Source organism: Eschrichtius robustus, chromosome 10, assembly GCF_028021215.1.
Source record: "Eschrichtius robustus isolate mEscRob2 chromosome 10, mEscRob2.pri, whole genome shotgun sequence".
Lineage (NCBI taxonomy): Eukaryota > Metazoa > Chordata > Mammalia > Artiodactyla > Eschrichtiidae > Eschrichtius > Eschrichtius robustus.
The window spans coordinates 21094017-21110565 of NC_090833.1; the positions used below are offsets into that span (position 1 = coordinate 21094017).

General features: G+C 47.1%; 1 protein-coding gene and 1 long non-coding RNA gene across 2 annotated transcripts; one reads left to right on the forward strand and one right to left on the reverse strand.

Annotated features, from left to right (window-relative positions):
- The first annotated feature begins 527 nt into the window (after nucleotides 1–527).
- Nucleotides 528–11107, forward strand: SLC46A2 (solute carrier family 46 member 2). Its single transcript, XM_068553606.1, has 4 exons — nucleotides 528–1763; nucleotides 3148–3231; nucleotides 3644–3800; nucleotides 10251–11107. Exons 1-4 carry the CDS (start codon nucleotides 644–646, stop codon nucleotides 10315–10317), a joined length of 1428 nt encoding a protein of 475 aa, XP_068409707.1. The 5' UTR covers nucleotides 528–643; the 3' UTR covers nucleotides 10318–11107.
- A 1806-nt stretch (nucleotides 11108–12913) lies between these two features.
- Nucleotides 12914–15023, reverse strand: LOC137770735 (uncharacterized). The gene is made up of 3 exons (XR_011075217.1): nucleotides 14841–15023; nucleotides 13536–13629; nucleotides 12914–13024 (listed from the first exon to the last, which is right to left on the reverse strand). It is a non-coding gene; the product is annotated as an uncharacterized lncRNA (long non-coding RNA).
- Between the last annotated feature and the right edge of the window lie 1526 nt (nucleotides 15024–16549).

The window sequence follows — 16549 nt, forward strand, 5'->3', positions numbered from 1 at the left end:
AAGAGATACCAGGGCTCCTGAGTTTTAAAATTTTCTCTCAAAGTCTCTGCTACCCAGCTCCCCACAGCACATAGGTCCCTGTCACTTTTAAACCCCAAAATAAAACCTCACCGCCAACCCCCCCCCCCCGCCCCAACCCGCTGATCCCAGGCACCTCACTGCTTGCCCCAAACCGCCTTCCAGGGACAGAATTTTGCCCCCTGCCTCGGGGGGCGGGGGTGTCTCAGGCCAGGCCAAGTCCCAGGGGAAGGTGCCCAGCGACCTGCGGGAGGTCCAGGCACGCCCGGCCGTGCGGAAATCGGCCCTTCAGGCGGCCGCGCTGCCCGGAGCAGCGTGACGCGGGGGCGCAGCGGAGACTCCAGACTCGCCGCGCGCTCCCCCGCGCCCGGCTTCCCTGGGCCGCCGCCAGTCCTGCTCCGCCGCCGGGGGCGGAGCGTGGCCCTTTTTGGTCCGGGGAGGCGTGGCCGCGGTGCCGGAGATCACTCGGCTGCCTGGCTGGCTGCTGTCACTTGCGCCCTGCGCCTGGCTCAGCTCGGCTCGCAGGTTTCCCCGCGCGCACCCGGACTGCGCCCCCGCCCTCCGGAACAACAGCGGCAGCGGCAGCGGGCAAGCCCCTCCCTCCATCCCCCATCAGACAGACCACATGGGCCTGGGGACCATCTGCCCGTGCAGGGGCCCCCTGCCTCGCCTCCAGGCATGGACCTGGGTCGAACCCGTGGTGGCCTCCACCCAGATGGCCACCTCTCTCTACGACGCGGGGCTGCTCCTCGTGGTGAAGGCGTCCTTCGGAGTCGGGGTCTTGTCCAACCACAGCTCCAGCCCACCGCCCCCGGGGGCTCTAGAGAACCAAGAGCAGAGAGCCATCTCCAACTTCTACATCATCTACAACCTTGTGATGGGCCTGACACCCCTGCTGTCGGCCTATGGGCTGGGCTGGCTCAGCGACCGCTACCACCGCAAGATCTCCATCTGCATGCCTCTGCTGGGCTTCACGCTCTCCCGCCTCGCGCTGCTGCTCAAGGTGCTGCTGGACTGGCCCGTGGAGATGCTATACGGGGCGGCGGCGCTGAACGGCCTGTGTGGTGGCTTCTCGGCGTTCTGGTCGGGGGTCATGGCCCTGGGATCCCTCGGCTCCTCGGAGGGCCGCCGCTCCCTGCGCCTCATTGTGATTGACTTGATCCTGGGCTTGGCGGGATTCTGCGGGAGCATGATCTCTGGGCACCTCTTCAAGCAGATAGTCGGGCACTCCAGCCAGGGCCTGCTGCTGACCGCCTTCAGCGTGAGCTGTGCCACCTGTGCCCTTTTCTACAGCCTCTTGGTGCTGAAGGTCCCTGAGTCCAAGGCCAAGCCCAGCAAGGCTGTGGATACGGTGTCTGGCACAGTCGGCACCTATAACACCCTGGATCCTGATCCGACAGACACGCAGAGTGTGGTGAGGCACCCTTCATCTCCTGCAAAAGCAAAGCCCGAGAAAACCATTATTGCCCTGCTCTTTGTGGGTGCCATCATATATGACCTGGCAGTGGTGGGCACAGTGGACGTGATACCCCTTTTTGTGCTGAGGGAGCCTCTGAGTTGGAACCAAGTGCAGGTGGGCTATGGTATGGCTGCAGGGTACACCATCTTCATCACCAGCTTCCTGGGTGTCCTGGTCTTCTCCCGTTACTTCCAGGACACCACCATGATCATAATAGGAATGGTCTCCTTTGCGTCTGGAGCCCTTCTCTTGGCTTTTGTGAAAGAGACATACATGTTCTACATTGGTGAGTCTGGCATTCTTGGGGAGGCAGGACAAGGACACGGCGCATCCCCCGAGTCACGGGGCTGACCCCAGGGATGCTGTGGTCTAGGTGTCCCAGCTCAGCACCGGAGATTATACCTGCTACCTAGGAGACACAAGGGAGACAGGATTATGTGCACTTGAGTTTGTCGGTATTGTTACCTGTGTGGCCCCTGAAATGTTACCAGAGTGGTGCCCATAGCTCTAGGAAGTCAAGGGAGGGCTGGTCAGTGGTGCCTGGAGTCAGCAGGAGAGCCTTCGGGATGCCCTCGAGTGGAGGAGATGGGGTTGAGTTTCTTCTCCCCAGTTTTAAAGGGATAAAACTTTAAGTAATCCAGCTGAAAAAGTCCTTTAATTAAAATCATTTCAATCATTTTGGGTCAAGCACAGGCTTTTTAAAAAGAGAGAAAAATTCTCCATAAATGCCTTCCACAACCAATGTAATACATTCATTCCCTCAAGGAAGCAGAATGAAGTTCCCATCTGAGAACAAAGACAACCACAAGCAGAGAGCCCTGGCCCATGCTCCAACAGACCTTTCTACAATGATAGACATGTTCTGTATCTGTTCTGCCTAATACAATAGCCATTAGCCACGTGTGGCTATGAAGCCCTTGAAATGTGGCCAGTGCAACTTAAAGAACAGAACTTTTCATACTATTTCATTTAAATTAATTTAAATAGTCACGTGGCTGGCTAGTGGCTAACATATTCGAACAACTCTAGGTGGTTCCCAGAGACCGTCCTTTGGCGGAGGTCACACAACTCAGAAAAACCCCTCACAAAATGGCAAGATTACCTTTAGCCAGCTCCCAGTTCAACAGGCCGTGTGCAAGGGCCAGAGTCCCCCCTCCCCTTCCCTCCCCACCACCTCACACACACACACCCCCGCCAAGGGATAATGAACAGGGCTTGAGGGAAGGAGGGGTGTGGCAGGTGTGTTAGTGGCACACATTTCTAGATGCAGTTTGCCAAAGCTCCTGGGACCACCTCCCAGAGGTGACGATGAACGGCGAGGGCAGACACCTCTCTCCCAGGAGGCAAGGAGTTGAGTGACATCAGCTCCACTTCCCTAGAAACAACTTAACTCTACCAATAAAGACACCCTTCATCCTCTGTCACCACTGTGCTTGGCACCTTGCAGATGGGTCTGCAGCAATGTGCTCAGAGAATCAGCCTGCCCAGGGCGGGCGGAGGAGGTGGGGGGGGGGGGCGGTCCTAGTCTGCCAGCAGAGAAACCATTTCTTCAAGGCCACATAGGACTGTGGGAGAGGGGGGTTCTAGAGGAGGCCTTTGCTCTATTCTAATTTACTCTTTGGCCAAGGCTGGGCTACAGTGAGGAGTGTTCTCCTGTGATTCCTTTCCAGCTCGGGCCGTCATGCTGTTCGCTCTCATCCCCATCACAACCATCCGATCGGCAATGTCCAAACTCATCAAGGGCTCCTCTTATGGTGAGTGAAAGGAATTTCTCGGAGGTTCTCTCTGTCTGGACGGTTTCAGAGCCACTTGGCTTGAGGCACAGGGTTTGGACTGGCAGAAGGCACAGGAGAGAGTTCCAGAAGCAGCCGTGAAGACACTAGAAACACACTGGTGTCCATCCAGAGTGGAGGGAGTGAGAGCAGCAGGGTGGGAAAGACTCGGAAAGTCAGCCTCTGAAAAGCCACAGTCAAAGGGAGATACTACCATCCACGGGCCACGGGAAGAGTCAGCTGGGTGGAGGCAAGAATCCTGTAAAATGAGCCATGAAGACAGAGGGAGTCTGGGAAGGGTGAGGGGTCTCCTGAGAACCCCCCCCGAGACTCAGCTCTCAGGGAACATGGAGGGACAGCTTAGTAACCTTGGTAACCTTGGTCCCTTCCACAGGAAAGGTGTTTGTCATCCTGCAGCTGTCCCTGGCTCTGACCGGGGTGGTGACATCCACAGTGTACAACAAGATCTATCAGCTCACCATGGAGAAGTTTGTTGGCACCTGCTTTGCACTCTCCTCCTTTCTCTCCTGCCTGGCCATCATCCCGATTGGGTAAGACAGGACCAGCATCTGCTCTTTGGGCTGGGGCCTGGGGCTTAGGTCAAGGACTGTTGGAACATTTCCAGCCCATTATCATAAAGTATTATTTATTTTCAACAATTACACAATGGGTTCTGAGTAGGCTCTCTCACAGTGAAAAAGTTCTCCTGTTCCCCCAAACTAATAGTCTGGCAATTTGGAAATTCCCTGAAGTTATAAGTAATAAACAGAGGGCCCTAACAAGCTGGCTCACTTCCTGGTGGTTTTGTAATACAATTTATTTATAGGCAACTCATATACTTCCTCGTAATCAGGGGCTGGGATTAGAAACCTTCTTGTACCACTCAGACCTCTTTTGTTTAGTCTCCTTTAGGTGAGAGTCAGCCGGCCTCACTTCCAGGTACTCCTTCTTCTCTGTACCTTCCAAGGGCTTGGCAACTTCTGTGCTCAGTGCCCTTTAAATCTCACGGCCACCGGACTGTGTGAGCTCCCCTGTAGGACGTGGGCAGTTCCTTTGACCTCTCTGGGGGAATTGTCTTGCTTGCAAAACAAGAGCGCTAAAGTCTGGAAGATAACAGGCAGGAGGAAGGCTAGAGAAGGAAAGGAGGGGCACTCCAGGCCCATGGGGAGAGTGCCAGCCTAGATCATCACCAAAATGGACCACATGGAACAGTCTGGTCTTCGACCAGCCCCATCCAAGGGAAATATGGTATGAGCCACAAGTACAAGCCATATTATGTGATTTAAAATTTTCTAGTAGCCACGTTTAAAAACAGTAAAAGTAGCAGGTGAAATGATTTTAATAACATTTGATTTGGCCCAATAGATCCAAAATATCTTTGTAATCAATTTATGAAATCAATGAGTCTTTTAAACTAAATCTTCAAAATCTGGTATTTTATACTGACAGCACACCTCAATTTGGACTCCATTTGAACACCTTTCAAGTGTTCAGTAGCCAATGTAACAACTAGTGGCTACATATTAGCTCAGTTTTGGTCTGTTTAGGCCCTTTTATCCTTTCCTAAGGTGTGGTTATCTCACACTTGTATCAGTCCTACCAGAGGATTATTGATATCCACAGCAAGATACAAGGGACTTGATATCGATTTGCATTTTAAAGGGACCAGTAGCACACCAGAGCCCTACATATCAGTAATGGTGGTGTTACAGGCAGCAGAGTAGACCAGAATTGAAGGCAGGTTGAAAGTGGGAAAAGTGGATGGTGGAATTCTCACCATCTTCTTTGAATTCTCACATCACATTGCATAGGTCCCTGCCTGCATAGAAGGCTGAGCCTCCTGAGACAGGAGCCATCAATCATGAAGGCTCTTTGCTTTATTTCATAGCTGAGAAAATATAAGATATGAGGATCAAACAGCTGAGAGAATTTGTACAAAACAGCAGACTCGATTACTAGTGCCTTCTTGGGCCAGTTCTCATTTTCTCAAGGTGTAGGACTGAGCCAGACCTGTCCTCAAGCTGCCCAGCCCTTAGGCCTTTTCATGTGCCGCTGTTTTCATGAGAGTCTCAGCTGAGTAGGTTGGGTTTAGCTAGAGCTGACCCACAGTGCAAACTTCTCAGGAGTCCCAGCTCTTTGTCCATGTGAGTAATGGGTTAGTAGCCGTGCCACCTGGAAGTTATCCAGTCCTGTCTGATTGGCAGTTGGTTGAAATATAGTCTCTTTGACCTAAACAAATCAACAAAAAACAACAAAAGAAAACAAGTCTGACTAGTTAATGTGTGTCATAGCTAGAGATATAAGCACATGAAAGCAATGAGAATATGCAATAATTGGTTCCTTTCTGCAGTTTCATTGCTTCATATGTGTGCTAAGGAGATGCTTTCCCTTTTTAAGAGACTTTGGGGTGCATGAAACAGGTGTGCTGCCCTTGACACCTACCCCCCAACGTACTATGTAATATGCACTTGGACCCAGTCCTACACTGTGTGCATGGAATCTTGATTAAGATATGCATGATCTTCATGATCTTATATCACAGAAACAGGGACAGAATCTTGAACCAGTCATAAGTAACTGAATGCTCATGTGAATTGAGGCACTTAAGTAGTTGCTAATTGTTTTCCTCTGTTGTAGACATTTAGCTATAGAGGGACCCATGTGCAAACGAAGCCTCCTTTGCTTGCTGTACACTGGAATCACCTGGAGAGATTTAAAAACTACTGATGTCTGGCTCCTACCCGCAGAGATTTTGACTCAGTTGATCTGGGATGCAGCCTGGGCACAGGAATTTTTTAAAGCTCTCCAGTTTATTCGGATATACAACCAAGGTTGAGAACCTCTGGCATAAAGGGAGTTTTTCTATTACCTTTCCCTTCCACGAAGTCACAAGTAAATAAGATCCTGAAAAATTATTACAAGAGGCCAAGGCTGCACCATCAATCATTAAGCGCTATTAGCAGGAAAGACCAGAACTCTCTAACCACAGAAAGAAAAGCTACATTCCAATGACATAAAAGCCCAGGAAGACATGTCAGAGCAGGGAGTGGAGGAGGCCATGGAGGGCAGAAGGCTGGGAGGAGAGGTTCCTGGGCTGAGCTGCCAACAGCCCAGCTGCAGGAAGGGAGTGTGGCCCCAGCCCTTCCTGGTACCAAAGTGAGTCAATTTCATGTCACTGTGAGAACCTGCCCTCTCCTGCCTGCTCGTCTTTACATGCGACAGGGAGATGCTGCGGGAATCACTGTCTGGCTCTGCCCATCCGCAACCCACTGGCCGCCTGACACACATGCGCTCGGCTGCGGCCTCGTGCTCCTTAGAGAAAACAGACGCCATCAGAGGGGAGTGGGCTCATCTTCTCCAAGCCTACGTTCTTTTGCACCCATCCTGTCCTTCTCCTCCCCCCAACCTGTCTCTGAAAGATAATAATAGCAAACACTTAAACAGCCCTTATTATGTGCCAGGCACTACTTTAAATATTTCATATATTTTAACCTTGTCAAACAATCCTCTGAGACAACTACCATTTTATCCCCATTGTGCAGACGAAGAAACCGACTCTCAGATGTCATGTAACTTGCCAAAGATTACAGAGCTAATAAGTGGCAGAGACAGGATTTGAACCCAGGCAGTTGGTTCTCAGCCACTACTTGACTCGCTTCTTAGAAGTCACTGGGTATCTGGGTGCCACCTCTCCCCTCTCCTTAGAGAGCTTACTTGCACTACTTAGCTGCTTCCTCTCCTGAATTCTTCCTATCAGAAGTGACACGTGATCTACCACCCTCTCTCCTCCTCCTTTTTATGGCCAGGTTCTCCAGTGCTGGTCTGCACCTGCTGTCTCGTCCTCACCTCCCATTTACTTTTCAACCCACTATACAGACTGATTTCCCCCTTCAGTGCCACCAGGGCTACGCTAAGATCTGACTTCCTCACAGCTGAATGCAGTGGACTCCCTGCCATCCTCATATTGCGTGGATTCTCAGAGGCCCCCGGCACTGTTGGTCACTTTCCTTGGAAGGCACTTGTCACTGTCACTTGACTTTCTTAACACCTCCCCTCCCGGGTCTCTCCTACCTCTCTGACTTCTCTATAAACCTCCACATGGAAGAATTCTTTGGGGCTCTGCTCTGGGTTGTCATCTCATGTCATGTCCTCTCTAAACAATCTAAAGTATGTTCAAAACCTCAAATTACCATTTCAATTTCCAAAATTGGGTCCTTGATGCCCTCCTAAAGTCTGCTCCCCTCCAGTCTTTCCCATCTCATTAAATGGCACCAGCACTCACCCAGGGTAGAAACTGGAGAGTCACTAATGTCCTCTCTCTTGTTCATCTCCCCACACCTCCCATCCATTAAGCCTCACTGATTCTACCTCCAACATATGCCTCCAATTCATCCTTTTCTCTTTATCTCTACTGCTGCCACCCAAGCACTTGGGGGACCAAATTCGCCTCTGAGCCATTCTCCCCACATCCACACGTGTTCCCCTCTCATCCTCTCTCCGTCAGGTGGCCAGAGCAGTTTCCTTAGAGTGTACATCAGTTCACATCATCTCCTGCCCAAAGCTCTGCGCTTGGCTTTCACTGCTCTTAAGACCCAAATTTCTTACCGTGGACCACAGGTCCTTCATAATCTAGCCTCCCATTCTATGCTTCAGCCCCAGGAGCCTACCCTCATGCTCTTCCCCCTTCCTTACCCACACATCTTTCTTAACACAACTTAGTTGTGGTCTTAACTTGAACACCATTTTCTCAAAGAGGATTTGAGAAAATCCCCTTCTCAATCTAACTTCGATCCTTCTATTATATGCTCCCCAAGCCTCCTATACTTTTCCTTCATAGCATGAGAGTTGATGATTATTTAGTGATTATCATGTTTTACAAGCTTGCTCACTAGACTGTAGGCTCCCTGAGGGCAGGAACCACACCTGTTTGGCTCACCTCGTATCCTGTGTCCAGCAGAGAGCTTAGCGTGTACTCAAAGTATTTAGTGAACGAACAATCTGTCAGAAGGGTGTGACACCTACTAGCCAGCACTGCTGACCATCTGTATCCCAGAGCTGCCTGTTGACTGGCCATGAAGTCAGGGGTTGGCCATCACCATATCAATGAAAATTGATCAACAGTCAATCTAAGAAAGAAATAGAAAATTTTAGTCATGCTATCCCAAGGATTATAACCCGGGAGACAGTATTTCAGAAAACTCTGAGGACTGTTCCACCTGTTAGAGGTCAAGGCACAGTTACATAAGTTGTTTTTTGGGTTTTTTTAAAATTAATTTATTTTATTTATTTTTGGCTGCATTGGGTCTTCATTGCTGTGCACGGGCTTTCTCTAGTTGTGGCGAGTGGGGGCTACTCTAGGTTGTGGTGCACAGGTTTCTCATTGCGGTGGCTTCTCTTGTTGCAGAGCACGGGCTCTAGGCATGTGGGCTTCAGTAGTTGTGGCACACAGTCTCAGTAGTTGTGACTCGCAGGCTTAGTTGCCCCGCGGCAATGTGGGATCTTCCCGGACCAGGGCTTGAACCCGTGTCCCCTGCATTGGCAGGCTGATTCTTAACCACTGCACCACCAGGGAAGCCCTACATAAGTTTTTCAGACAATGGGTTATACATCAAAGTAACATATTGCGGGGGCGGGGGGGGGGGGCGGCGAGGGATAAACTAAGAGTTTGGGATTAACATATACACACTACCGTATATAAAGTAGGTAAACAAGGACGTACTTTATAGCACAGGGAACTATATTCAGTATCTTGTAATAAACTATAATGGAAAAGAATATATACATGAATCACTTTGCTGTACACTTGAAACTAACACAACATTGTAAATTAACTATACTCCAATTTGAAAAGATTTCCCAATATGGACCAGAAAAGAAAACCAAAGTAACATACTGACAGTTTACATAGTCCAACAAGGTGAGCAGTGGGTTATTATGACCCCTTACAGGATTGAGAAAGGAATGTTAACTCCTAGGGAGTTACCTTGCTGGCACCAGGAGGAAATTGCTTTTTTTTTTTTTTTTGGTGAGTAGGAATTCCTGTGTCTTTTAAGGGGATCTAGTTAGCGTATAATGCAGGCACACAATGCACACTAAAGGGGAGGAGGCAGTTGCTCAAATGGGCAGAGAATCTTATGTTTACAAGTTTTCTTGTCCTGCCTTAATTTAATTCATCAACCACGTGGCTGTGCCGTCGTGGTCCACAGTAGGGAGGGGTGAGCTGTGGAGTCGGGCCTGCAACCGGAGTTCATGTGGTCCTGGGCTAGCAGCCTCTAAGTCTTGGCTTGCCTCTTACCAGCTCTGTCATACCATGAGCTCTAAGTACAGTAAGTGCTCCCCCCTGGAGAGCCCTGGGGCTCATGGAAGGTGGGGAATCAGTGTTTGGAAGTTTCCACAAAGCTTTTCCTTAGAAGGGTTTGGATTTATGCTCACACCCCATCCAGCAGCTCCAGATGTGGTCCATCCATCAGGAAGAACTGTGTGCCAGCTTAGAACCTGAGGTTCCTAGAGCTCAAACAGTTGAGAAAACCGGGGACACCAGAGGTTGAAGGACATGCCAAAGGTCACACAGATCCAAGACTTCAACTAGAGCTCCTCATTCCTATGCATTCACTTATCTCCAAATATTTTTAAACAATGTAATGATTTATGGAAGAGAGAAAAGGGCTATGGAAAGGCAAAAGAGGATGCAGCTAATTCTGCTTGGGGTGAGCAAAACTTGATCTTGAGGTCCACATGGGAGTTCATCATCGGGCAGAAGTGAGATGGAGAGAGACTCCAAGAAAAGGAAAATGTAGATGCAAAGGGCTCTTGATGTTATGGGACAGGAAGGAGGCTGGAGTGAGAGAAGTTCCCTCGGGCCATCTCCCTTCATGCCGTACAGCATTCTGCTGCCATAATGGATAGAACCTCCTAGTCTACCAGTGATAAAGAGATGGCCAGAGACCTCCCCGCCCCATTCCAGCTGTTCTCTCATAATTCTCTATTGTAAATTCTTACAGCATCGTGGCCTATAAGCAAGCCTCATGGTTGCAGCATGGAGACATCGCAGAGAAAGGAAGGTCCTGATCTGCGGGAGCCGGAAACACCAGCAATGGCTGGGGCCCTCTGAAGACCAAGGAAGGGAACAGGAACTGGAACCAAAGTAACCCATTGCTCAAGAAACCCGAGTTCCAGCCAGAGTCAGCCTCAGAGTGACTTGCTCTGGCTCAAGGGTCCCTGGTGGGTAGGGAAAAGCATTTCCCCTGATGGAGTAACTTTCTCAGCTTTCAGACGTCACTATCAGTCAGAGGTTAGGTTCTGCAGACAGTAGAGTGTGAACTTTCAAGGGTGATATGAAGGCCACACACACAGCCACACCAGACACTGAAGCCCCTTTTCTTCCAGGAACGGAAGGGCTTCAGTGTCTGGTATGAGGGCTCCAACATATGGTAACTAGTCACCCAGGAGTCCTGCGTGAGAACTGAAAGGCACACATTTTCAACAGCCTGAGGGGAATAGGGAAGGGATGTTTTGTAAGAACTGCCAACAGTGAACGTCAGTCAATATTTTTTAAATTAAAATAGAAACTTGAAAAAAAGTTAGTCTTCTTCCCGGAGGCCTTGTTAGCTGTGAACAACTCCAGAGAAATCTGGAGCTCAGGCATTTGACTTCAGGGTAGTTTTGCTGTTACTGTTGTTTTTAAGAAGCAAATATCAAAAGGCTTTCTTCAAAGGAATATAATTGGATACTTTCAGTCAACAGTATTTCCTAAAGGGAGAGGGGTGATATACTAAGAGCCATTTTATTTTGAGGTACTTATTTTTATAGCCTATTTTAATTATGTGTATAAAAGACTCACCTCCTAATAAAATCAACATTGACAGCATGAGTGTGTGAATCATTCTTTCTTTGGTCAGTTTCCCACTAGAACTCAGACACAGCATTCTTAGACTAGCGTTAAACTTAAAGCTTGCAAATGCTTAAAAGCTAGCATTTAAATCTCAGAGCATTTGGGCTCAGAGTTGTATAGCTGATCCCTTGCAGGGACTGGTCAAAACTTTATGGCACATCTACTAAGGTCCCGGCACCATGCTAGGTGCTGAGGTACAGCAAGAACACGACAGCTCCTGCCCTACCAGTGTATTATCGAATGGGTGGAGCAGACAGAACAGGAGGCAACAATGATGTATCCTATAATAAACGCTAACATAAGGGAGCATATAATCCAGATACAAGAGCGCAGGGAGGGCTTCTCAGAAGAAGTGGCATAAGACTGGAAAGATAAGGAGTTACCAAGGTGGGACGTTGAGGGACATTCCAGGCAGAAAGAACACGCTGGAAGGCCTGAAGGTGAAAATATCCCAAAATATACGAAATCAATGTGAGGGGAGAAAAGAGGGACGGAGGGAGAGGTATCCAGGGCAGTGGAATCAAGAGGTGAGATTGGAACAGTGAGGAGGAACAACATCAAGACAGAGCCTTTAAAAAGTCTCTTTATACCTAGAATAGTCGAATTCAGAGTCAGAAAGTACACTGGTATGCCAGCAGGTGGTGGGGTGGGGAGGCGGAATGGGGGGTCAGTGTTTAAAGGGGACAGAGTTTCAGTTTAGGAAGGTGAAAAATTCGGGAGATGGATGATGGTGAGAGTTGCACAACAATGTGAATGCACTTAGTGCCACTGAACTGTACAGTTAAATATGGGTAAAATAGTATGTTTTATATTATGTGACTTTTACCACAATAAAAAAAATTTTTTTTAAGTTTCTCTTTAGAAATGCAAATCAACACTACAATGAGATACCACCTCATGCCAGTCAGAATGGCCATCATTTAAAAGTCTACAAATAGCACATGCTGGAGAGGGTGGGGAAACCCTCTTACACTGTTGGTGGGAATGTAAATTGGTGCAGCCACTATGGAAAACAGTATGGAGGTTCCTCAAAAACTAAAAAGAGAGTCACCATATGATCCTGCAATCCCACTCCTGGGCATGTATCTGGAGAAAACCGTAATTCGAAAAGATATATGCACCCTAATGTTCACTGCAGCACTACCTACAACAGCCATACATGGAAACAACCTAAATGTCCATTGACAGATGAATGGATAAAGAAGATGTGATACATATGTACAATGGAATACTGCTCAGCCATTGAAAAGCATGAAATAATGCCATTTGCAGCAACATGGATGGACCTAGACATTATCATACTAAGCGAAGTAAGTCGGACAGAGAAAGACAAATACCACATGATATCACTTATATGTGGAATCTAAAATGCAATACAAATCAACATATCTATGAAACAAAAACAGGCTCACGGATATAGAGAACAGACTTGAGGTTGCCAAGGGAAAGGCGGGGGAGGGAAGGAATGGTAGTTTGGGATTAGCAGAGGCAAACTATTATATAGGATGGATAAACAACAATGTCCTATGGCATAGTACAGCGAACTATATTCAACATCCTGTGACAAACCACAATGGAAAATAATATGAAAAAGAATATATATAACAGAAGAAATTAACAACATGGTAAATCAACTCTACTTCAACAGAAAGTTTTTTTAAAAGGAAAAAATAGTTTCTCTTTAGAGTAATGGCATAGGTGTTGAAAGGTTTTAAGCAGGAACATGGAATGCTTACCTCTTTATCTTAGAAAGAGGACTCCGGCAGCACTGAGAATGAATTGGTGGAGGAAGGAGTGAGCGAGGCTTGCAGAAGGAAGACAAGCAGAGAGGCCTCTGCATGAATCCAGGTGAAGGATGGTGGTGGACTGACACTGGGTAAGAAGCTATGAGGATGGAGAAAGGTTAGGTGGACTTGGAGAAATATTTGCAAGCTAAAGGTCAACAGAAGTTGGTGATGGATGAACTGCAAAGGGTGAGGTAGAGGGAGGCAAGAATGACTCAGATCTGGGGTTCAGGCAACCCCAAATCTCCTTCCTAAGGAGGCAGAGATCCTCGCTGAGACAGGCAACATCGGCAGAGAAGGTGGGATGGGGCAGACGAGTTCAAGGCCATGCTCTACCTCTCTAAACAAACTCTCACCAATATGCTCATTCCTCTGGACTCCTGGCCTCCCCAACCCTAGCCCCGGAACCGGTTCCCCAACCTAAATGAATCTAATCATTGGCTTCTCCATTCCTGTCCTAAAAAACTTGCTCTCCACATCTAGAAAAATTTCCGTACTTGTCCACATTGACCCTGCCATAAACTTGTGGGTTTTCACCTAAGCTGGGCTCTCAACACCCTAGTATTGACTCTTTTTCAACCCCACCTGTCACCAGGGTAGTAGTGTCAAACCTTTTCAGCTTTCTCCAGGTCTTCTAGCAGATGTTCTAACCCATTAGTTCTCAGTGTGGTTCCTGGATCGGCGTCATCAGCATCCCATGGGAACCTGTTAGACATGCAAATTCTCAGGCCCCACCCAAATCAAACTCTAGGGCTGGGGCCCCAAAATTGGTGTTCTCACAAGCTCTCAGGCTTAGGAACCACTGTTCTAATCTATGGGCCTTTTTCTCCTTACAAACTTTTGCTGAGTCCCCCTCCTCCTCTCCCTGCATCCTTAATTCTTGAGGCCCCCAAAGCCCTGCCCTTGGTTCCCTTCCCAGGTCATCTAGTCTACCAGAGCTCTCTTTCCGGCAATCTAGTCAACACCTTCCCCTGGGTTTCCTCAGACGTTAAGTCCAAACCAAATTCTTCTCCTACCCCACCATCTAAGCCTATACTTCACCTTCTGTTTTTCTCTTGATTGATTTCATATTTCAGTAAATGGCATCACCTCCCAGCTCCCAGGCTGGAAATCTCCAAGTAATCTCTGACCCCTTCCCCTCACCACAGAAATCCATCTCCCTTTCTATCACTTCTTTTTTATGATCTAGTCCCATCTATTCCCCCAGACCTTCAGTCTGACTACAATCCTCCAGCATACTATTTTCATAATCTTCTTAAAAGGAAAACAGTTTAAAAAATGATATATCTCCCTTTTAAATTTTCAACTGGCAAAGCACACAGGAAGGACTGTTACCGGAACATCCTTGATATTTAAGTTGGCCATATTTGAACAATAGGACAAGTCTTTCCATAAGGGTTATCACATAATGAGGGCCCAGCAGACACTTAGGTGCTTTGTATACATTACTGCTAGTCCTATCAGCAACCCTTCAGGAAAGGCATGTCTTCATTTCAAAGGTCATAATACTGAATTTCAGAGAGATGTGACTTGCCCAAAGCCACATACCTAGAAAGTAGAAAAGCTGACATTTGATCCCAAATCTTTTATCCCACACCTTGCTGCCTCATTTTGTATAACTGAAGTCTTATATTAATGGTGTCTACTATCAGTAAGCCAAGTTTAGCACCAGTTTAAGTCCATTTCCAGTGCATTGCCATCATTAGGTAAGCTTAACTGAGCATTCTGGTCTCTAATTTACAACACACTCGAACGCTCTAATGAGCTACAGAAGTTTCTTCTTTCTTTACAGATTTTTTAAAAACACAGGAATCAAAAAAAAAAAAAAAAAATCAGGAAATGACTGGCTCTGACTCAGAATATGACATTGTGCTTTGCTACGGGATAGAATATGAAGAAATCCTTCATGTACTTACCTGGGCTGGCTGCCAGCCTTCCTGCCAATCACGGTTACAGATGGACACTGGGTGGTTTCTTCATGTCCTCAGATTGGTGCCACCTTGTAAGATGTAGGAGAGGGCAAACTGAGGATAAGTCCAAAAAGAAATGAAGAATAAAAACAGTTAAATTATAGGTTTTTTTCCTGTCGCTATGCATATCCTGATTCTTGAAGGCAAATGGATAACTCTTCAGAGAAAATAAGAAAACAGAACAAGAGGCACGCATGTTTTCCTGTCCTATAAAGCCGTACAAACGGAACGTGACTCAAGGTAAAGAAAGCGTCTTTTATAGGTTTATTGGTCCATTACTTTAAGTTAATTGAGGTAAAGAAACCTGTTTTAAATTTACAAGCTAATAGTTTATCAAGCAATACAAATTCTTTTGTTTACCTTGAAATGTAATACTAATCCCATAGTACACAATGGACAGAATTTTTTATACGCAGATATATGAAAAAAAGTGGACAAAAACCTCATGCCAGCATCAAAAATGCAACAAGAACTTTTTTCTCTTTATAATCTCTGGGTTCCATAACAAAGGAAAAAAAAAAAGGTGACGTTCTTTTTAAAGTTTGGTAGCTTCATGAAACAAAGACTTTGATCTGTAAATAAGTTGCCTTCTCATCTACAACACACATTCTCAAGCACATTTCCCCCCCCCCCCCCCCACAGCTTTTGATTTGGCTTAACAGCAGCATGGAGAGAAGAGAACACATTTACACGGAGGACTTGATCAATACCTCAGGGTTTTTCTTTTAAAATTTTAAACGTAAAGAATGATTTCTAAAATAATAAACAGTCCCTAATTTGGACATGACCTAAGCAAAAGGGTTTTTTTGCTTGTTTGTTTGTTTTTCCAACAGTTAAAATACAAGTTAGAAAGTTTGCTGGCAGTTTATTTCACGGGAATGTATCAGATGTACATCATGTCTGAACGCATTCCCGACACACAGACGTCAAGGGAACAGGTACAAGGGTACAACGGACAGGGTGCTATAGGACAGGACCAAAACCTCAGGGGTGCCCAGGAGAACGGTGCTGACTGCTAAGAACTGCTGGTTTGTTATTCGATGGGGGCCCAGCTGACACGGGCCTTGTTTTATCCCACTGAGTCACATTTTTTTGTTTGCAATGTACTTTCCCCTCCCCACTTCCCCACTGGGGAAAAAGCAATCCCCCTTCCCTCCTTGGAGTATCATCTGTGACTGGAGGGATGGTCTGAGACTGTGAGCCAGCCTGTCACACAGGGGAGCGGGCAGGTGTTACCTGCTCACACCTGGCCTACAGGCCGCCCAGAATCACCTGGTGAGAGGGCAGCGCCGCCCAGAGAGGCACACGTGCTGTACCCAATCACTGGTTTTAATAGTAAAAGCTCTATGACAAAGGACTAAATTACGTGAGTCAACAGCACGTTTCGTGTTTTTGGCATTTCAACCTGCGGAGAACTTCTATGTAAAATATGCTGCTCTGAGGCCCCCACGGTATCTTTTAAGAAGCTGTTCTACAGAATCAGGGTAAACATTTAATATTGTCATAATCTATAGAGTTCTCTGTATCTAAGTGATTTGTCGATGCTGATACCGTAATATCAAAAATGTGCCAAAAGGCACTAAATTAATCTTTCACACTTTAAAACAACAACGACAACAACAAAAAAAGGTTTTGTGGTCCCTGTGTTTCCTTAC